The sequence below is a fragment of the Stegodyphus dumicola genome, chromosome 5 (genome assembly GCF_044657685.1).
Source record: "Stegodyphus dumicola isolate Sdum_Otavi_A_Nest chromosome 5, ASM4465768v1".
In the NCBI taxonomy this organism is placed as follows: domain Eukaryota; kingdom Metazoa; phylum Arthropoda; class Arachnida; order Araneae; family Eresidae; genus Stegodyphus; species Stegodyphus dumicola.
This window is the reverse complement of record NC_140772.1, coordinates 223042713-223066460: the sequence shown is the minus strand read 5'-3', so window position 1 is coordinate 223066460 and position 23748 is coordinate 223042713. Positions and strand designations below refer to the sequence as shown.

The following is a 23748-nucleotide window of genomic DNA, read 5'->3' as shown; positions in this document are numbered from 1 at the left end:
AGCAATGATTATTATGCCTTTCCTAATAATATATCAATTATTTTCTTTCAAAAACTCGATTTATAAATTGGATATAGAAAAATAAAAAAGTATACAGCTTTTATATAACCAACATTACTTATAAAGCTTACCTTTCAATATTTTCCTGATATCTCAGCTGCTGTACTGTTGGAGGTGTTTCTGATGAAACACTTGAATCAATTACATTTCTGTAGGGTGAAATATCTCCCATGACTACGCTATCTGGGTCCTAACCGCCAAAAATAAAAATAAATAAAAAATTAACTTCAATAATACAACTAGAAAAATTTACAGTAATTTGACATTCAAGAAATACTGGAATATTCACAGTATTTAAAATTAGGCTAAGCAAACATCAAAATTCCTTCGTATCACGTCTTTAAATATTATTTAAATAAATACTGTGAATTGCAGGACTGGAATTCACAGTATTTATTTAAATAATATTTAAAGTCTGAATACTGTGAAAATACTGTGAATTGCAGAATATTTTTCTCAACACTGTGCAATGGGAAATTAAAATAGCACAGTGTCCTAAATAAATATTATACTTTTCTGCTTCAGTTGCACTACTGATAATCAATATATATATATATATCTAATGGTTAGAAACACAAAAGGTATCTCATTCCTTACCTTTTATATTAAAAGAAAACATTCCATTACTTTAAAAACTATTTAAATATTTTCTTTATAGAATTCCTTAATTACAGAAAGTGCTCTTATTTGATATAATTTTATATGCAAGTTTTTGCATTGCCAAACAACAGCCGCCAAGCAATGCAGTTACTCAACACAGGTAGTTCAGTAACAGGTTCGAATCAACGAACAGACTGGCTATTTAAGCATTTTTATGGGTTTTTTCTATGTGTAATGTGGATATGTTCACATACCCTTTAAAAAATCCTCCATGTGATACCTTTCTCACTGGTGGGTACTATTGTGTGCATTGCCATAATAAGTTTTAAAAAATTCTCGCATTCCAAAAGACAAAAATTTGAGTTTCTCTTATATCTGAAGCAATCTTAGATTTAGCTTGACATGACACATTTCAGAACTACTGCAAAAGTTGATCAGTAACATACAATAATTATAAAATAAGCTCTTTGACCTTCTAAAAAAGCACTCAATATATGAAAAATCCATAGCTTTAGGACTTTTCTTTTTGAGCACTAATCATAATTTGTAATTTTATTTTAATAAAATACAAATAATAAAAGTAAACTTACAGAATTGCTGCAATCATCCAGCATGTCTGGTTTATCAGCTAAAAAATTTACAAAATATATATATATATATAAACATCACAGATTTAAATAACAGTGTGTGTTATTTAGCTTATAAATCTTTAGAAGATATTTTAAAATTATAATGGCACATTAAAGATCAAAAACAATGAACAAAATATGAAATAAGCCCTTATTAAGTGCAAACTTGCAGAATACAATTCTGTGTATAAGCATTATCTCAACTGCCTCTACTTAATTTGTATAAAGCAAGATTTCAATTATACGCGGCAGGGCCGGGACAAGGGTGAGGCAAGTGAAGCGCTTGCCTCAGGTGAATCACTAGAAGGGACACCAAATTGGCTACATTTGAATTTGAAATTTAATTATGTTTTTAAATTTGCCAGTTATTATTAGGGGAAATAAGCTTCAACAAACTTAAATTAATAAAACAATAGGAAGAATTGCAAGAAAATCTAGAAAATAATACAATGCATATTTCGATGTTATTTCTTATTTATCAAAAAAGAATATTTTTTTAAACATTTTCATTTGAAAGTTATAAATAATTGGCTATATTATTTTACTGAATTCATAAAGCTACAGTTAAAGAATACTTTAAGAATTATGATATTTTGATTTAATACAGTTACTTTTGTTTAGGGGCACGCATTTACCACCAGGTGAAAAAATATCTTGGCACCGCTCTGATATGCGGTTTGGTGCAGAATATCAGCCACATTGCAACAATCCTCTTTAATAATTGGTTTGAAAATTCATTCATTAAAGTCAAACACTATTTATTAACAGCAAAACCTGAGCTAAAGGTTCTGTTTCTCGATAATGCTCTAGGAAAAGGTGTTAAAAAACCCTCACAGCACTGCATCCAAATGTGTAGGTTTTATTCCTTCCTCCAAACACCACTTCCTTAATCCAACCAATAGATCAATAAATCATAAAAAGCCTATTATTTCAGGCATATTATAATATAATGCAGGTCTCTGAAAATAAAGCACTAGATGAAGGAAAGCATGGCACATTGATGACATTTTGGACGCAATTCAGCATAAGCCTACCTTGAAATAGTCAAACTCGCATGGGAACATGTGAATTCATCAATAATGAATGGTTGCTGGCATCAGCATTGGCCCGCTCAAATGGACCACTACATAAATGATAGTTCTAGTCACCATAAAGGCAGCAGATCCTCCCCTTTGGTGACCAATCACCCTCAACATACAGATGATGTAACAAACCAGCTATGGGGGATGGTTCAGGCCCATTAGCAGCATGCCACCCCTCCACAAGAAGAGTCTTAACGGACCCTCAGAAGAGTCTTAAATGTGTAACTAAATCATATGAAGCATGTAACTCTTAAATATACATTTCCACAACACATTCAACAGTTTGCTGGTTGTGAGAGATAAAACAGTTACTTTGAATTTCACACAACCAGAGCTTAGGCTAACTGTTGCAAACTAGTCACTAGATGGCACTGTAATCACTGAACTATTTTCTTCCTGTTTTTTCTTTAACTTAGATATTCTCAGATTGTGATGTGTATCATAATATAACATCTATTGTCCCTACAAATATAACTATATTGGAGTCACCATTGGAGTCAAAGGATTAAAGAAAATGAAGGAATTTCAATTATTATTTACAAAGATCAGAATTTTAAAAACCAGGCAGGAAATATTCCATTTATGTTTTCAATCTGAAACAATCATATAAATTGTTTTATCAATAAACTACATTTATATATATATATATGAGTACTCTAAAGTCCACATGTTGTCATCATGCTCAACCACTCAAAATGTGTGAGAAATGACTGAAAATTCCAATTAAAATCCGAAATGCTAAGAGAAATGTCAAGAAAATCAACAAGTTGAAATTCATTTCTACAACAACAAAACAAGATGGTCAATTCCAGAGATTCATGATGCAAAAAGAATCCACAAAAGTTGCAGAAAACTAAAAAGCTACACATCAGTTTCAAAGAAAATTAGATTCAGCATAGTATGAATGACCTGCTTTCGAGGCTCAGAAAGAATATGTATCACTAAACTGATATTTCACTCTCAAAACAAAGCAAAGGAATTGCACAAGTAAATGAAGATGTAGATATGAATGCTCTGTTGGTTGGCTTGACCAATTTATAAAATGGTACATTATTCATAAATTAAACATATCAAATAAATGACCATAAAAGTATTGATAAAATGCCCAAGAATGACATTCAAATTTTTACAAAATTAGAAGTGATTAATACTAGATGGTTCACCAAAAACTGTAAATAAAAGGGGATAAAATGGTAGGAAAAGTTGCATGCAGAATGCATAGAATATTACCTTTCTGTTTGTTTCCTTTGTAGTTTTCATCAATGCAATTATAAACAAAGGAGGCTAAGTCTCTCTTTCTCTTGTTGCAGAACCTTTTTGCCTTATTAGTTCCCAAATTCTGTACACACTAAGAAACGAAATATAATAGGAACATCTCCTCAGACTACTTCAAACAATTAAGTACAAAAATTTCTTTAAATTATGACATATATAAGAATTAATCTCACACCTGTATCAATGATACCAATTCTCAGCCAAAAGTCATTTTTTGAACCAATGAGAAATATTAAAAAAAAAAAAGAGTGACTTACAACTGGCTAACTGCAGCACATATGATATAATTTTTTGGGGGGGGTTGAATTAATAGAAGTAATTGATAGCTAAAACTATAGCATAATTTTAAACAGTAGCAATTAAAAAAATCTATCTTTCCACTACATACCTAATGCCTGGGAAACAGCAAATATGACAACTTAAAAACTTAAAATTTTAACAGTCTTGTTTTAAAACATTTCAGCATAGTTTTGAAGAAAAATCTGATACAACTTATGTTCATAACATATTTACATTCTAAATATAAAATTAATGCCAATATCGTCATAAAACATACCTGAGAAAGAAGAGCTTTAATTTCTTTCTGAATGCACTGACTTTCTTTACGAATAGCATCAGATGCAGCAGATTCCTCTTGTTCACATGGTGTAAAAATATTGATATCTGAAGGACCTCTGTAAAATAAAAATGCCATTAAGCATAACAAATCACAACACGTAAAAAAAAAAAAAAAAACTATTCATGTACTATTACAAAATCAATTCCAATGAAAAAACTATGAAAAAAAAATTCTTTTAAAGTTAGCATTTAATGTGGTTCTACTACTTATGCATAAATTTCAGCTTCCATTATAACTTTTGTTAAAATGGATCAAATTCTGAGACTCCTTAAAAGAATCTAAAGTGTAAGCCTATTCATGATTCCATAAGATCACCTTTCTGTATTAGTAATTACACAAATATAGTAAAAATTATGATGTAAAAAAAGATATTCTTCCAGACCGCTCTTATGACACTGTGGTCAGCTAATTCAGTGTTCTATACTTAAGACTAGCTTGCTTCCTAGCAAAGGGCACAGTGAATTTTGCAGTGCCCCTTTGCTCTTAATTTCTCAACTTTCTCCATACTTAACCCTTCGGTATGGGTACCTCTGTTACTGAAGCATTCTCTTGGGAACCGGATGTGTCGTCCTGTGGGGATGGGCAATTTACGCTGCTAAGCCTAACTTTGGAAAAAAATTCGTATAAACGAAATCTGTCATTCAATTTTTCCAATTTTGGGTACATTATGAGAAGAACATTCAGGTAGTCGTAAGAATTAATTTTAAGCCTTTATTATTATATTTTCCTTAAACATTTTATAAAATACTCATTCTAGAATAATATAATTTTCCCCTTATTGCAAAAATAAATATATATGGAAAAATATCCAAACAATCGCAGATTTTATTTAACACAACACACAATTAAAATTTAAAAACATTACAACTGTTTTTCATAAAAATTCAACGAACAAACAACGAAAAGTAAGCAAACTTTCAAAATGAGACAGTGTATGATATTCTTTGAAACATGGGTGTACGCAAAGTAAGTCCAACGTTTCATTAGTCACAGAAATATAGTATCTACTGCTATTTTACTCAGCAAATTTGACTCATTTAGCATTTGTATATGTTCTACGGTCAGATAGTGCTTTCGGTTTTGCCATTTAAAAAAAAACCTTTCGCTAAGGGATACAAAATATTCTTCTCAATGCCGGAAAACTCAAAGAGTAATAAAAAAAGGCTTTAATGACAGAACAAATTCTCCACTATAACCCATAAATAAATAAGAAAAATTAATACATTAAATTAAAAGTATTCCAGAGCATGGAGAACATATTCATTTGTTTATATAAAATGACCCAGTAAGAGCCATTACATTACTCAAAACTAACGAATTAGGGATTGTGTATACTCTACGTTTAGATATCGAAAAATCTAACAGTAATAAAAAAAAAAGGAAAAATATAAGAGTAATAAAAAAATCTCTAATGATAGAAAGTCTAGTCTATCCCACTATACATCGTCTATAGCACTATATATCGTCTATCCCACTATACATCACATGCAGCGAGAGCAGCAGCACCTGCATTTGTTTATATCAAATGACTCAGTTAGAGACATTTCATTGCTCAACACCCACCCACAAATCTCACTCTCATTCTGAAACAAAATACCAAAAGTAAAAATCATTGCATAGGAATGAAGGTAAACATACTTAACTTTGGATATATTTCCCCATAACATGCATACAGCTACATCTAGCGGCAACAAAAAATATTAATTAAAAGTTCTATCTAAAAAAGTCAAATGTGGTACGCCCGGCTGGTAGAGTGAATTAAATGGCGATTCAAATATGACACACCCAGCCGTGAGGTAATGTTCGCTGCTGATGCACATATGACACACCCATACTGTATGGGTTAAAGTAAAGTAGTAAATAACTGAACATCAAACTTAAGACAGGCTAGATAAAGTTCACTCTCTCTCCCTCAGTCCCTTAAGTTGAGAAAATTAAAAATATCGAAATTAAAAATATCTTCACTGCATTATATGCTTTATGATTAGAATTCGATTCCTACAAAAGCAAATTGAAGTTTTATGGTTTTATCACAAACTTCTGCTAAATTCCGAAATGCTACTTCTGATTGCATTCATATGTATAGCTGAAAATACTCTACTGCTAAAAAAATAAGCAGTGAATGTGTACATGTTTATGAAAGAAACAAATGGTCCCTATAAACATGATTTTCTACATCTAGTTGAATTCATTCAATACTTTAACATTTTCCAATTTTATGTAATAAAAGATGATAAAAATATATCATTACTTACTTTAGCACTCTGTGTTGACCTACAACAAACTCCAATTTATGTGACCATGGATTAATGAAGCAAGACCATTCTGTTTCCAGCAAAACATATGAGCCATTGTGCACTTTGAAACGGTAAGGTTTGCTACGAAATGATGAACCATGTTCTTTAATAACTGCAACACAGAAATTCACAAAAATGTATAAGCTGGACATATTATTAATTAATGTAATTAAATATTATATAATATGAGGCAAGCACAATTAAAGGAAATTTAATTAAATACAATAATCTAAATTAATAATATAGGATATTTACAAAAATTAATAATGTAGCATTATGATAATACAAATATAATGCTAATTTAATATAATTAACAATCTTAGCTTAAAAAATAATAATTTTGATATAATATATACATGTGTAGTGTGTATGTAATGAGATGGTTTGAAATTAGCTGTAGTAGCGATGGTTTATTGCTTAGATGGAATGAAGAACTTGCAGATACACATGGCCAAATTCAACATAATTTTATTATTAGATAAAGCAATTCTGGAGACACAATGTTTGCTTCAAACATGATTATAGGTGTTAAATATGCCTTACAATTTAATATACAAAGTTTCATCTTAAATTATGTAGAATACAGCTAAGCAAAGAGACATGGGTTAATAAAGAAAGTACATATATCGTGGCTGGAGTATTTATAAGCTTGGCTCCTTTGTTTTAATCCTACACAGAGACTAGACAAGAGTTATTGCATTGTGGTTACTGCAGGTAAAGAATGACATCAGTAAAGATGCTTTGAAAGGTTGTACTTAAACTGAAAATGGGAATTTTAAGGGGTATTACCAATTTAGTAATTTGTTAATAATTTTTCCTTTGTATTCTTATACCTTAAATTTACTAAAATAACATGTAAAAATTATAAAACTACAAACATGAAATACTTGCTTATGAAATATTGAAAACATTTATGATCTTATAAAAAACTCAAAACTTACTCCCCCCCCCAAAAAAAAAGGCAAGCTCAATACTATTTTCTTTGCTTATTTAAACATTTCTTTCAATGTAAATGGTTTAAGCTTGCTTGGTTTTTTGTGTAAATATTTCCCTTTTAATTTTACAGATCGAGAGTTTCTTGTTCAGCTACGAAGTTCCACAATTCTTCAAGTTCTGTAACTGCCATGTCGAAAATTCCTACTAAATTATCAGTAGAAATATTTTAATTCTTAACAACTTCTTACCATTTCCTTCACTATCAGTAGCGATACTTTTTTTAATTTAGAACCCATGCTACAAATTTTGCTGTCTGTGAATTGATTAATTATGAGACATTGTGATAACAACGGACTGCGTAGTTATTATATTATCTTCATTTATTACCACTTCTCATTTCTTTGCAAATTTCATTAATTGGAAACTTTTGTTCTTATCTGTGATATCTGAAGACCTTCAAATTTCTGGTTATCATAATAAAGCTTATCTAGCGTCCACTATACGCTACTGCCAATATATCACAAGATGCCGACTAAAGACATTTTATTCTGCTAAATTTGCCTTTGCTTCTATCATGTGCTGAGGAAGTTAACCTGAATAATAATGTAGTATTTATTATACTTATGTCTATTTCCTGCATAAGCTTAAGGCTTATAAATAAATTCCCACATGTAATTAAGACTTATCAGATCAAAAAATCAGTTATTCTTAATTCAAACAGCATTAATCCTCTGAGTGCCATGACCACCTTTATCTGGTCATAAGATTTTTTTGTCTCTTGGTATATATTAGCTTGTAACTTAAAATATTTTGCTTTCTTACTTTCTTTGATGCAAGTACCATCTTAATGAATATAAAGTTTATGAAAACAGAGACTAAATTATACAAATTTAGCTCTTAATGCCATTTCAGTACAGGTCTTTATAAGCAGAACCAAGGTGCCACTCAGAGAGTTAAATGTAATCTTTTGGTCTACAAATATCATTTAGAAAATCAATTTTTTGCATATAGAAAGAAAATACTGTTAAATTTCTCCTTGGCAACACATTTCACACTTTGCAGCAAAGATGGCTGAAGTCCGTCATTCTCCTCAAGTGTAATGTCAACATAAAAAGTTACCATGCTGTTTGATATTACTAATATTTTTTTAATGCTTTAGACATTGCTGCATGAGTCATTTCTCAAGCTGTATCCATTCATGTGGTGATGAAAGCAAACAAATAATAAAAATTTATTGGCTAGGCTGGCATCAGGGTTAGCAGGTGTAAAATCAGCAACAAACTTAGGTAGAATGTTTGGGTTTGAATAGTATGCTGAGTGCACAAGTTGAATGTGCATATGTTAAAAATTAAACATATGATAAAAAGAGATGCTATTCTTGAAATCTTTATTTTTGCTTAAAATTTCTTTAAAGAAAAATTGTTGTTTGTTCAGATATTAGAGGTCCACATTTCAGACATTGTACTGCACATATATCATGATTTTCTTAAGGTAGTTAATTATCTATGAAGATTTTTTAGCTAAGGAAAAAAAAAAGTAATTTGATATGGAATTCTAATTTTTGCAGAAATGAGCACCATGAATACTACATTCTGCAGCAATTTAAAAAAAAAAAGCATTCAAAATTTTTGTTTTCATAAAAAATTATAATTATTAAAATTGACAAGAATTATAATTACCTAATTCATATATGTCTTTGAGTTGTGGCATATCATCAGTATGATAAAAGTCAAAAACAGAATATCCAATCATATCTTGGGGCAAATAACCAAGATAAGGAATAGCACTAGAAAGGGAAAAAAGAATAAGACATATTTACATGTGTAACTTCTATACTACAGAAAACACAATAATAAAACTAATTATATTAAACACATGTCAGAAATCATAACACACAAATAGTACATATAACTGAAAAATGGGTTGACTTGTATTAATTTTTTTTAGATACGAAGAGTAAAAAAATTTGCAGTTTTTCCAATATTAGTACTCATAATTTCAGCTTAATGATAAACAATCAAATTTGATATATGTTTAATAACACATTTTTTAAAACTTCCTTGGTTTCTTTTATAGTAAGCTGAAATTTAGGTTTATGCAAGCACTTTATAATATTTTACTTTCATTTATAAAATTCAAGCACTTTTCTGATTTATTACAAATAAAAATTTATTAAATAATTGTTATAAACTTTTTGGGAAAAAAATTAAAATTTGCACATCTTGAATTAAATATTTTATGCACGTATCCAAACAAGAGAATTTTTATTAAAAAAATTTGGAAAATATGTAAATTTAAGCATGGAAAATGTTTCCCAATGGTTTCAAAATCAGCATAGGATCAGAAGCAATGACAAATCTGAGCATCATTCCATTTTGCACTGTTTAGATTCTTTTTAGCTGTATTTATTTTCAACGATTCAGATTTCTAAAATATGTACGCAAAAATTCATTTCATGTGCTTTTAAAATTATACAACTATAGCTGAAATTTTGGAATACTTGCTATTTTGGAAAAAAAAAAAAAAAAAAGACTATCACCACTCCAATTCATAAAAAGAATAAACCTGCAGATGATTAGATAGTTTCTAGTCTTAATTGGTATATTGAAATAAATAATCTTTTGTCTACAACCCAGGCGGATTACAGAAGATTCCAATCAACTAGCCAACAGGTCGCTTCCTGGGACAATCCATTCATGATGCCCAGGAATGCTGACATTCCGTCTTTTTGTAGACTTTGAGGCCCCTTTTGACAGCGTCTGGAGATTAAGGACTATCCAAAAACTGCAATCCATAGTTGCTGATGGTGACTTTTCACTCTAGTTTCTTTGTTTATCACATCTCAGATTAATTCAAACTATAAGCAATATCTTTAATAATTTACTAGTATAGCTCATGCTTTGAAGTCCTTGCTAGTGTTAGTGAAAAAGGACCTAAACTTCACGATGTAATTCTCACAAAACATAACAAGAGTCTGTATTTGAATATGTACTCATTGAAACTTAGCTAGAGGATTTTGAAGTTTCAAAACACATTATCAGTATTCATTATGTGAATATGAATTTAGACGTTTAAAAAGATAGCAAAGCTGACAGAATACTAGAGTTATAGAGTTTATTGATTCCATATACAAGTATTGTGGAAATACAGAAACAATAAAAAAAAAAAGCAAATTGCCAAAAAATTAAAATTGCTGTTACTGCGAAACCAACAGTATGCAAATTACATAATTTTTTTCAATTATAAATCACATTTTTCCGAGTTCTCTTTATAATTTTATATTGAACTTGGATTATTTGTACATAACTCAAAATACCTTAACAACTACAGTCAAAAGTATTTAATCAGGACGTCCATAATCCGGAATGATCTATAATCCGGACCTCAAAGCTACAAACTTTCTGCGCATGCGTCAACACATCATGCGTTCACGCATGGGCATAATACGTTTACGCATGCGCGTTTAATGTATAATGGACGGCATAAGCTAAGCTAAAATTATCTAATTATCTATTTCAGTTAATGTTGCAGATTGCGTTGTTCCTTAATCTTCTACTTGGATCCGGCTTATTATTTTCTGCAGACTGTTCGAGCAATTTTATAAAAGTAAACTTGAACTTTCGATTATGTCAAAAAGGATTTCCGATTCTGGAGCTGCCGAAGGATCTACAAAGCGATAGCGTGTTTCGATGTCCATCAAACAAAAAGTGGAATTGCTGCAAAAAATGGATAAAGGCATATCCTTTGTTTCTCTAACCATTCCGAAATCTGTTTATCAATTTCACGCTGTTCTGCGGCGGCGAGGGGGGGAGGGGGGCCATCGCGGCTTGCAGTGAACTGGAAGTTGATCTGTCAGCACTATCCTTATCTTCAGGGCAGATGTTTTTATTTTATTTGGATTATAATTTCTTACTAAATGTAGTATTTCATCTCGACTCCGTCTTTGATATGATTTAAATCAAATTCCTCGTCATTACAAATATCACGAATACACATCAAATTGTTTTCTGGTTGCAATTTTCTAATTTCGACTATGCATAATGTATGCTTTACGCATGTGCGCGTTAAAAGAAATGTTTAATAAAGTAAACAAATATTATGCTTTTTTTTTGTAAATTTTGATACCCTTTAGATCATAATTGCTCTTTATTTCATAAATTACTGTTTCATACTTTTACTTTTATAATTTCTGCATGCCATCTTACGAGATTTAAACTGATGATCTATAATCCGGAGAAACCGATAATCTGGAATCGCCGAAGTCCCGACGAGTCGGGATTAAAGGCTTTTGACTGTATATGATCGCATTTTATTATATATATTATATATATATTTGCAAATACAGTAATATGAAAAAAAAAAAAACAGAAAAACGGAGTGACAAGAAAAAATGGTTTTTTTAGGCAAAAAAGAACACTTGTAAAAATGCACTGACATTACATTAATTTTACATTAAAAAATTACTTTCAAAACAAGTTTTATGCTCATAAATTAGAAAATAAATGTGCTGTTCATGAAAATCTAACAGCAGGGCATTCCCTATATTGAAAGCCTATGCTATTTTGTTACATTCTGTGTATATACAATGGATTAATGCTATTACTAGGAATTAACAAAAAATATTAAAATAGAAATTTTGAATTAAATGAAAGAAAATTTCTCTGCTTTTCAGGCCCATTTTCTTTACCAAGTTTCCTCATTTTAACAGCAATTCTTTATCAATGTTATTTTTTAGAATCTATTCCTATTCGAAACTGATGTACACAAACTTGCTCATAGCATCAAATGTACACAAAATAGCTATGAAGTCCCTTTCAGTTCAAGCTTAGCATTTGAAAAGCTATGAACAAATAAATTCTTTGTACATCTATATATATATACCATATTTGACGGCATATAAGACGCACCCTTATTTAGAAGGCCACAAACAAGGAAAAAAGTTTCAATAGTTCGCGCAACATCGCGGTACCACAATAACTTAAAATGTGGTTTCTTTTAGTTCTCACGTTTCGTAAAAGCCAAATAAACAATCACTGAATGTAATTACCAAACATATTTTTGTTAAGGAAAATTAACAAACGGCAAGCTATTTTGAACATGATACGTAAATTTCAATAATGAATAAATGAATAAACGACAAGCAATCAAACATAATACAAAATAAAGCAGAAACAACAAAAAACACAGATTCAAAGAAAACGTTGCCTATCATGAAATTAGACTTTAATCACTTTCAAAACCATAAAAATCCTTTTCACTATCATCTTTATCGAAAACGAGAATATCGTCATCACTACTATTTCCGTCATCGCTAGTATCACCTTCTTCGAATAATGCGTCATCTTCTATTCCGTCAAGAGCATTACTCGTTCCGCACTTCTTAAAAGGGCTTAACAATTACTTCAGCCTGTACATCCTCCCAAGATTTTTCTTACCCACTCGCACACTTGGGAAATAGAGGGCCGCTTCATTCTACCTGAGGGTGTGATGGCGTGATGTGGCTCTCCTATCCACTTGTTCATCGTTCTCGCACTTTTTCCTTAAATGATTCACCGATACATCTAAAGGCTGCAATTAGCTAGTCAGTCCACCAGGAATAACAGCTATCTGGGTTTTTAATTCTCTCACTTTATTCTTTATGGTTTCAGTTCTATGGGCGCTAAATTGATTCAAAATCAAAAGAGAGGGTTTTCTTAAGAGTCCACCAGGTCGCCTCGCCCATACCTTCTGTAACCACAGTTTCATTTGAGCTTCGTCCATCCAGCCTTTCAGATGGACATGAACAATTACACCCGTTCAAAGTTTTTCTTTTGGATGAGTTTTTCTTTTGAATATGAAAAACGATGGTAGTTTTGTGCCATCAGCACAACATGTTAGAACTACCATATATCAGGTTTTTTCATGACCTGTGGTTTTTATGGGTATTGATTTAGACCCTTCATAGTCTTGTTGGATGGTACATCAAATGTGAGTGGAATTTCATCCATATTTCCTATTTGACCGAGCTCAAGAGAAGTTTTCTTGCGTGCATTTGTAACAAACCTATGACATGCTAGTATTTTTTCTTAATCTCCTGGCATTTTCTGTGCAATAGTTGTTTTTGTGCGCATTGATAAGCCTTGCCTTTTCATGAACCTGTAGCACCAGCCCTCAGACCCTGAAAAGTTCTGCTTCCCATGTTTTTCTGCAAATCCTTTTGCCTCATTGATTATCATTTTGGTTGAAACACTTATCCCATATTTCCTCTTATCTACCACCCACATTTTTACGGTATTTTCAAGTTCACGCCAAGATGGAGCTGGGCATCGAAGGTTATGTTTTTGTTTTTTAGCAGTTTTCAGTTGATCTTCCTCCAGTTGCCAAGTATGTATCATTTTTTTGGTAGGTAGTGGACCGAAATGCATTGCTGCTGCTCTGTTTCCATGCACTTTGGTGTAGTTTAACACTCCTACTTTATACTGAATTGTATAGCTTAATCTCTTGTTTCCTGTAGTCTCCGGGGTATTTTTTTAAAACAAATAGTTTTAAGCACCGATACCGACACGTGTGTCGGCTGAGTCAAGGAAAATCTATGTAAAGAAGGAAAGGCTTCATAGACATAATGTGACCGTCGAACCTGTTCGAACTTCGATATCAGCTTCGAGCTTTGGCGCTTTTTGACAACAGATATTTCACGCTTGAGCAAAATAATTATGGCGGATGTAGAAAAAATTATGTGTGTCTAGACCTTTATCTGGGCTAAAAATAGCATTCAGTATTGAAAGTTAACCTGTGTCCTTCACGTATAAGACGCAGGTAACTTTTTTGAGACTAAATTTAGGAAAAAAAAGTGCGTCTTGTAGGCCGTCAAATACGGTATATATTTTAAATTTTAATTGAAAGCAGAATATACACCCGAAAGTTGGGATTTATTTAAAGATTCAAAACCCATATCTATTAAAAAAGTGTACTGATGTGCTTGTAGAAAATGCTAATTAACTCCAACCACCAAATTAGTTCACTTTTTAAATTAAACTTTCCATAAATATAGTTTATTTTTATTAAAAAATTCATTGGCCTACACAAATAAGGGAAAATTGCTGAAAAATTTACCTTCCTGAATTTTCTGAAAATCAAAATTCAGTTTGTTGCCATCTACAAATGAGCACAGATTATAGCTGTCAACAAATTATTAGAATTCTGATGTACATAAAAATGGAAATGCAAGAAAATAAAATACCTTTCCCATATAACCCATTCCTTCTAAAATTCATAACATCAATTTGTCCCTTTTTAGAATGTGTTCCCAAATGTTCTTCAAAAGTAGTAAAAGTTCACCTCCACTAAAAATTGCCAACTCATTGCTGATTTTACAAATTGACGGGAAAAGGCTTGGTTCATTTTGGTTCCAAAGTATCGTTATATTCATAAAATAACAATATTTTTTTAACAAACATGAAATTTATGAGGAAAACAAAAATTTGTAAGGCTGATATTTACATTCTTGTAGCAATTCACTGAAATGTCAGTTAAATACAAAACATGCATATCCGTATGTACTCAAAGATATTTAAAAAACACAGTAATTCTACTACAAGCTAAAACTGGTGATGCTGATAATCATAAAGTAACCTAATTACTAATAATTATAATTTAAATTTTCTCTTGAACCATTTAAATTACTAAGATTACACCTGTAATGTTATTTTCCCTAGGATCTTGCATCTTATGCCAATGGCATTTTAAAATTTTTTCATTGTTGTGTTTGAAATATTTTGATTTTTTAACATTTTTTGCCCATGATATTTTCATATATTTAAATTTTTTTATTAATTTTGTCAAGGCACATGACATATCTGTTTAATGGGAAAATATACCTTTATAGAGGACTTCTATGGAAAACTGATGGCTTTTCACATCATAAATGGGAATATAACATTCATGTAGCCAGTCTAACTACTACGATCAAATTATACACTCGGTCACTGATGACCCTTTCAGCTTCATTCATACACAATTACAATAAATTACAGTAATTACAAGAAATGTGTTAAATACCGCAGAATAATGGATGACAATACCTTGCGTCAACATGACTGAAATGGCAGGAAGCAGTGTGTCGTGTTGAAAATGAAGTCATAGCTGGTATTTCTTCAGGTACTGTAAGATAAATTTATACAGCTTCATATGTAATCAGAACTTGTATTTTAGAATAAGTACAGTTTATGCTAACACACTATATATTAACTTTAATACAGAGGTTATTTGTAAGTTTTTTTGTTTTTTTTTAACTGTGAATTAACAAACAACTGAAATTAATGAAGCATCACAAAATTACTCAGCAACAGCTTTCACACTTTAGTAAGAAAGAAGGATTTTGCTTTCCATAGGAAAATAACTTTTCAGGTACTGTTTTTCGACACAAAAATGAAGTAATAATCTTGGAATCAAGATATTTAAGAGTATCATAAATTACAGCAAGGGGGGAATAATGACAACTACAGCTCTCTACTATGAAAAAAATGCCATATGTGTCCAAAGGTACATGCTATGAAGACCATTTCAAAAATTAAATATATAGTTCTAAAGCAAGACCCATTAAACTAAATGGGCATTATGATCAAATTCTAAAATGGCCCCACCATGAATAAAATAATAGGTTTATTAATTTTAAAAAGACAAAAAGCTACATTCATAATCATCACTTGAGACATGTGACAGAACATAGGAGCAGTTTTCTTTAACAGTAGAAACTGGAAATTTGTTATAACTGTAAATGAAATAAGGCTATGTTTGGATGACTAACATAAGGCAATCAATTTGTGTTATGAAAGAGGGCAAAAAACTTGACTTCAAAAGTTTACAGAAAGTTTCAATGAAAAGTTTATAGCTTATTTTATCACAGAGAAAAAAAAAATTAAATTTAAAACCAAAAATATTCTTTAAAAGTAAGATTTAAAAATATATAAAAAAAATAAATGTAAAATATTATTAAAACAACATTTTGACCCACCAAACTTTAAAAATATATATATATATATATATATATATATATATATATATATATATATATATATATATATATATATAATTTCTTTACAAAGGAAGTAAAGGTAGCAAACACCAATGCAAAGTTACAAGTCACACAGCATTTTCCCCTGCTATTCTAGAAAAATGAGAAAGAAAAGAAGACTGGTATAAAGTGCAACCTTTCTCATACATTCCAGGTAAACCCACTGATGCAGATCTAATGTACCTTCTCCAATTGTTAAAAAAGGTCAATTTGGCTATTATCTTTGGTTAGCATATACAAACTGTGGAAAGCAATACAAGAGAGTAGGAAAAAATTCTTATATTAAAGTTAACAAATGCTCTTTTGTCACAGAATTAAGATACAGACTAGGAGTTAAGAAAAAAGGACGACTATATTCAGAATTAAAATATAATAATAATACAATTAATTGTTCTGCTATATTAAAATCATTCAAAATATGCATATACCTTCCATATACGAATATAGTTCAAATGCCTTTCTAATTAATGTACATACGGATGATAAAACTTAAACAGCAAAGTGCATTTTCAAGTGTCTTTTCCCTTTTTGCACACTTAGTTAGTTAATAATATGCAAGAAATGAAAATAAGCCAAAAGTACCATTCATATTTTAACATAATGCAAATTAAATAAATCTGTTTTAGCATCTTTATCATCTGTGCCTGTAATTACCTTTTGTTATTTTTTGACAGATCTTCACAAAGCATTTAAACTTCAGTAATAGGATATAAATTGGATTTGGATTACGGTAAAAGCATCCAAGTGCTGTGTGCTTGAAGGGAGGGATGCCTTCATGAAAGATCTAAGGGAAACTAGCTCGTATTCTTGTCACACATGCCAAAAACCATTAAAACTCCCACATAAACAAGCCTACTCACTGGAATCTGAATCTAGATGAAGCCAATACGATTCAGCAGTTCACTTAGCTAATTGTAGGCTAATTGGAAACAGAACTAATATTACCAGATATCAGTGGGTAGATTTGTAATGCATAAATTAAAAATTCATATATGCAACACAAATCACTTGCTAAAAAACATGAATAATTTTGCATGTCTCTTTTGAACTCATTTATAAATAATTAACATATATTTCAGGCAAAATTTCATAAATCCATGTTTTATAAAAAGAAAATATAACGTACAATTATAAAAATAACACAAAGTAATTCCAAATTAGAAATTATTAAATTAACATTCTATTGCATGTTAATTTAATATTTTCCAAATTAAAAATCTCCAAATTTTAGAATAACTTTCAAAATGTTATTGATCATGTTTTCTTAATGATGTGTTCACAGTAGACTCAAGGATTTGGCTTTCACAGTTAGCCCTCTAGATATCAAATTTTAAATCGTGTTACTTTGTCAAGACATTTATAATCTGTTGCTCTTAGCTACAATGATTAATAGGCTTAAGCTATCAGAAAACTTACACTGCTGTTACTGCAAAAACAATAATAAAAGATATGCTGGAGCAAGTATGGCATGAATATAAAAGTTTTTTTCATTAATCACTTAACTAAAAGGAGTTGTACGAAAACTCAAAGTAATTAATAGCCTTCCTTTCATTTTATGTACTATTTGTCTCACTGTATGAGTAAATTGAAAAATAAAATCATTCTGTATTATCTTATGTGCAAGTAAAGGGCTTCTGAATTTTTTTAAATAAAACAGAAAAAAGCATTCTTTGTTTTAAAATTAAAAACTAGATAATGTATTTCTTTTGTAACTTTTTATAATTCAGCTGAATAAAGCTATATAAAAATATGGAATAAGGATATGCAAAAATATTAAAAAGTGACCAAGCACAAAAAATTTACCTGTATAAGCAGATGAAACATTTGTTGCTGTTGCTTTCACACACAGAATGCCTGATTGCTTTTCAACACACATATCATCCACTATTAATTCATTTATATGCAAAGTAATTTTGAAAGGCTTATATTGCACTTTTTTCTCAGATACAGCATATCCAAATTTCAAACTTTGGTATACCCTGGAAAAAAAGGTTTTCTAATTGAAATGTCACAATACATTTTAAAATATATACAACCCCCCCCCCCAAAAAAAAGAAGAGAAATAATTTTTCCTAAAAAAAGAACATTCCGGGAGGAGGAAATACTGCAAAGCCATATACTGGAATAAGGAAATATTGCAATGCCTTATATATTCAGGGAAGAGGAAATACTGATATGCCTTATATATTCAGGGAGGAGGAAATGTTGCAATGCCTTACTCAAGGAGGAGGAAATATTATAATGTCAATCATACAGGAATTCTTTGACTGAGGAAAGAGGATTTTATAAATCAGTTTGAAAATTTCAACAGTCAGTCACTGCTTATTTACCTACAAGATAAAGAATGAGCAGTTTTCTCATCATTCAAATGTCCAAAGTTTAAGAAACATTTGGATAATTAAGACACAATAATACGGCGAACAAATGCTAATTCAAAAGTCAAACAACAAAAATCAGCATTATATTTTCAAATTTTCACAGGACTAGTTTCGATGGTTTTACCGAACCACCATCCTCAGCTGCAAAAGCGCAAATGAATGAGATAGGATACAATGATCAGATAAGATAAGAAAGCCTTGACAGAAAATAAGCTAGTGGTGCCATCTGTTCATGAAACCAAAACTACAACATAATTTCTTTAAAGGCCGAAGGCAAAGATGGATTGGAATTAGGATCGTTAACTAGAACAGAAAGATTTTTTTTTTTTTTTTAATGTGAAATGCCTCTAGAAAATCCAGGATGTTTTTTGAATAATTTTGGCAGCAGAAAAATTGAAAGCGTGATTTTCAGACCAACAATGTTCGGCAACAGAAGACTTCTGTGTTTCCTTTTTTCTAACATATGCCTCACGTTCCTTGATGTGAAATTTTCGGGCTGTCTTAGTTTGGCCAATGTAAATTAAACCACACTGGCAAGAAATCCTATAAATTACCCCAGGAATTCATATCCGGAATGGGGTCCTTGAGTATGAAACTCAGAATTTTATTGATGGGAGAATAAACGACAGATGGCATTTATTCTCCCATCAGCAGATGGCACCACTAGCTTATTTTCTGTCTAGGCTTTCTTATTTTATCTAATCATTATATCCTATCTTGTTCATTTGCATTTTTGCAGCTGAGGATGTGGTTTGGTAAAACCATCAAAACTAGTCCTGTGAAAATTTGAAAATATAATGCTGATTTTTGTTGTTTGACTTAAACATTTGGATGTTTAAACAGAAAACCCCAATAAAACTTATAAAAACTAGTAAACCACAGGATGCAGTTAGGATAACTGTTAACTGCATTTTATTATGATTACCTACATAAATTCATTCATTGTTCATATTGTTGAGAAGATTAAAAAAAAAATCTTGCTCACCTCAAACGGCAAAAAAATGTGTTGAGCACCAAATGAGAGTCATCTACAAAAATAAAAATATGCACATTATATTAGACTGCTCAAGACTACGTTTTTTATAAAATTACTGTTGTAATCAATTTGAGTTATAATAATCATTTTCTATCTACCAACTATCAAATGTTAGTAGAAGACCTGGTAAAACAATGACATCACGCTAATTCAGTAAATAGAGAGAAAAAAGATAATACTAACAAACTGAAAAGTACAATGTATAATAATAACCAATGACTTAAGTGAAAAATTGGAGACAAATCCCATGTTTTAAAATAAAATTATTTGCTTAATGCACCAGTTACTTGAATTAGCTTATCAAATACCATCACTAAAAAAAGGAGGTACTATCACTATATTTACCCAACCATGACAAGAATCACCGGACAACGATCCCATAGGCAGACAATGCAGAAATTTTATGACAATAAACTTTATCTGGCAATCTACTATATGCATCCCATTCTCGAATTCTGAGATATGTTTGCAGTTTCTGCTTGCAATTAGTGTCCCCCCTATTTTTTTAATAAATCATAAAGCAACTGTGTCTGCTAAAAAAAAAAAAAAATTTGTTGAATTTTTTCAGAAATATGGCATTTTGCCTAGCAGAGTGTGAAAATGCACATCCAATGAAAATGTATTTTAAAAATGATCGAAATGTCCATGTTATCTTCGGGAATTAATTCATTTGGAGAAAATGTCTAGGAAAATGAAAACGCCATTTTGAACTGATTTTAAAGCAGATTGCTGAACAGTATCCACTGGCTGTAAATATGTAAGTACGCTCTGGATTGATTTTCATTATTATTGTTAAAGCGATAAAATACATATGAAATGATGTCTTTAGCTCTTACTTATCTCCTATGTTACATTATTACAGAAATCTTGCAGCTGAAAAATATTTTATGAACAGTTCTCGGATGACTGTGATAATAATTTTCTCCATATAAGTAAAATTCTGATTTTAAGTTAAAACAAATTGCTGCGCACACAGACAGAAGAAAGAAAGAGAAAAAGTTTTTTTAGAAATTTTCATTGTTTCATTACTAATGTATGCTTTATGTAATTTTACTGGTTCATTATATAATTTTCAGTGTGGCACCATTTTTTAAAATGGATACTCTTTTTCATTTGTGAAAAATTAATTGTCAATGATTGGCAACTTTGACAGACAGTTGGCCAGATAATGCGACAGTACCAAAAAAGGAGTATGTAATTCTTAAAGACAAATGGTATGCTAACTTTTAATTAAATATTAAAAAGTGAATTTTCTACAAAACTGTTTTTGAAAATTAATCATTAACTCAGATAAAATTATTAAGGAACTACTCAGATTTCATTAAAATATTTTATTTCATTCATTCATTTTAAATATTAACAGAACAAAAATAAATAAACTGAATGTATCGAACTGGACTCAAACTCATAAATTATCTGTTATCCTGTAACACAAGCAGTTATCCTGATCAAAAACTGTAAATCGTATATAAATACAGTAAGAGAGTTTTTTTCTTTTCATTTATTTATTTTTTGTTGCATGTGTGTGTTTTAAAACAGAATGAATTTCTACGATTATTTTAAAGAATTTTAGTGTATTTTTTTAATTTTTAGATTTAACAAAGATTAAATTTTTACACGAGTACAAAGCAAATTCACAAATTTCCCACTTCTCACACATTTTTTTTATTTAACTTTTAGATTTTTAGTTAAATGATTTTAATGCCATCTTCAATAAAACACACAAAAATATACTATTAAGTTATCTGACTAAAAATCAAAAGTCTGAATCCTAACCTCAAAATTGTAAGTGTAAAAAAATCAAAAGTCTGAATCCTAATGTCAAAATTGTAAGTGTAAAATAATAACACACATAATAAATGAAGACAGAATTTTAATTTCATTATTAACACTTACATCTCTTTCCTTGAATAAAACAAGCATTGAGCCCCTGAGTAAGGTGATTTGCAAAAGTAATATGGTCTTTATGATACAAGAAATTCATTATACACTGGCCAACAAACATATCCTAAAAAGACATAATGAAAAGTGCACAAATTAAATTATATAAAGCATGATAAAACAAGTTTTCACATTAAAAAGAAATAATTTCCTACAAAGATTTATTATTTATAAATATATTTACCTTTGGATATCCAAGATGATCTGTAATAGCACTGGATGTACAAAGACATGATCCATCCCGCAAAGAAACCGCAAAATAAAACCCATCCTGAAAGAAATTAAAACATTACTTATATAGCATGCAGCACAAACATCTTCTAGTCTAAACAAGTTACAAAACCCTGAAGGAAAGTTTAGAAGTTATCATTAAAATATGAATCCTTTGCTATTTTGCATTATTGCCAATACTGAGATAATGCATAGTCTGAAATCTGCACGGGTTTTAAGGTAAAAAATATCACTTTGTCTCTTCCTAACATTTAACTAAAATAAATACTGATCTCAGCAATGTAAAATACTTTCAAAAGTAGCTATGGCTGGTTTTATTTATGCTTCATGAAAAAATTTTCTGCATACATTCCTAGCATTTTACGTGTTTAAAAAAACAACTGATTTTAATAACAATATATATGTTTTTAAAACAGCAATTTCACTTTATCCCCAACTGAAATCAAACTAACTTACCACAAATTATTTACGATTTTTGTATTTACTTCTCTTTTAAATTATTAAAACTTATCTCATTTTTAAAAGCATAATATTTTTAAAGGCATATATAATAACTAGAATTATTAGTTATCCTGATATAAATAAATATTCTATTAATACTTTCCTTCTTTTAAAAGTCTTATGTGCTGAATTTCTTTTAATTTTTCTTTAATTTAGCAATAAGCAAAGCATACTTCTGTTTATATTTGAAATTAATTCACATTCAATCCTGCAATATTTACTTTGTAAACATTATTTCTTAACCATTCAATTGTATAGAAGTCTTACATAAGAAAAATGAACTTTTCCTTGGGTGTTCAATGTTATTTATTCATTATTCCTAAAAAGCACTTACCTATACAACTCAGAAATAATACTTCTTTGTTAGAATTTGCCTCCATTATTAAATTTTGAAACAAATATGCTCATGTATTGAATTTTATCTGTGATGTTAATATAAATATTACTTCTTTTTCATAACACATGGAAATGCTGAGTGCAATTTCAGTAAAAGAAAAATGCATGTTTTTAATGGAATGCAAAATTACTTTAAAATTCCATACATTACAAACATAATTAGAAATGTGATATTTTGTGATAAAAGGATAAAATATTAATGCACTTACCTCCTTCGGGACATCTGTTTCAGATTTCAGTTGTTTTAAAGATACACTTTTAAAATTGCATGATTTTGCACCATCCCAAAAAGCTTCAGATTCTGGAAAATATAATTGTCATACATCGATAACACTTTCAATAAGAAAACCCTTTTTTTAATATATTATAAAACAATCAAACAGTTTTTCCATAAATAAAACAAATAACTATAAAATTGCCTTCTGGTAGTATGTAGATCTTGATTACCAAACTACATGAATGACTTTGTTGTGGTTTATTTTTTTAATCAAATTTAAATCTCAATAATATGCAGTAAAAAAGATTATATTATTTTGGGAGAAAAGTATAAAAGTTAGATGTGTATCCAACTCATCAAAAAGAAGACATGAATTCCACCAAGTTTTGTAATACATGAAAATAGTATAAGTAAAAACCTAAGATACTAAGACTTATATTGATCTTAAATTGCAGCACTTAAAAATTAAGAAAGTAAAATTGCAAGTATTAATCTTCC

The 23748-nt window shown here is 30.0% G+C and overlaps 1 protein-coding gene across 9 annotated transcripts in view; it reads right to left on the bottom strand.

Annotated features, from left to right (window-relative positions):
- Positions 1-23748, bottom strand: part of per (period circadian regulator) — an 86211-nt gene that overhangs the window by 46823 nt on the left and 15640 nt on the right. For all 9 annotated transcript variants that reach the window (XM_085817706.1, XM_085817707.1, XM_085817699.1 and 6 more), the window contains 12 exons: positions 23243-23334; positions 22090-22176; positions 21861-21972; positions 19914-19956; positions 18354-18529; positions 15559-15637; positions 9178-9284; positions 6521-6674; positions 4203-4320; positions 3602-3719; positions 1251-1288; positions 132-250 (listed from right to left, as the gene is read on the bottom strand). In XM_085817706.1, the coding sequence (XP_085673832.1) occupies positions 132-250; positions 1251-1288; positions 3602-3719; positions 4203-4320; positions 6521-6674; positions 9178-9284; positions 15559-15637; positions 18354-18529; positions 19914-19956; positions 21861-21972; positions 22090-22176; positions 23243-23334 (1243 nt within the window). The remainder of the gene's footprint in view (positions 1-131; positions 251-1250; positions 1289-3601; positions 3720-4202; positions 4321-6520; positions 6675-9177; positions 9285-15558; positions 15638-18353; positions 18530-19913; positions 19957-21860; positions 21973-22089; positions 22177-23242; positions 23335-23748) is intronic.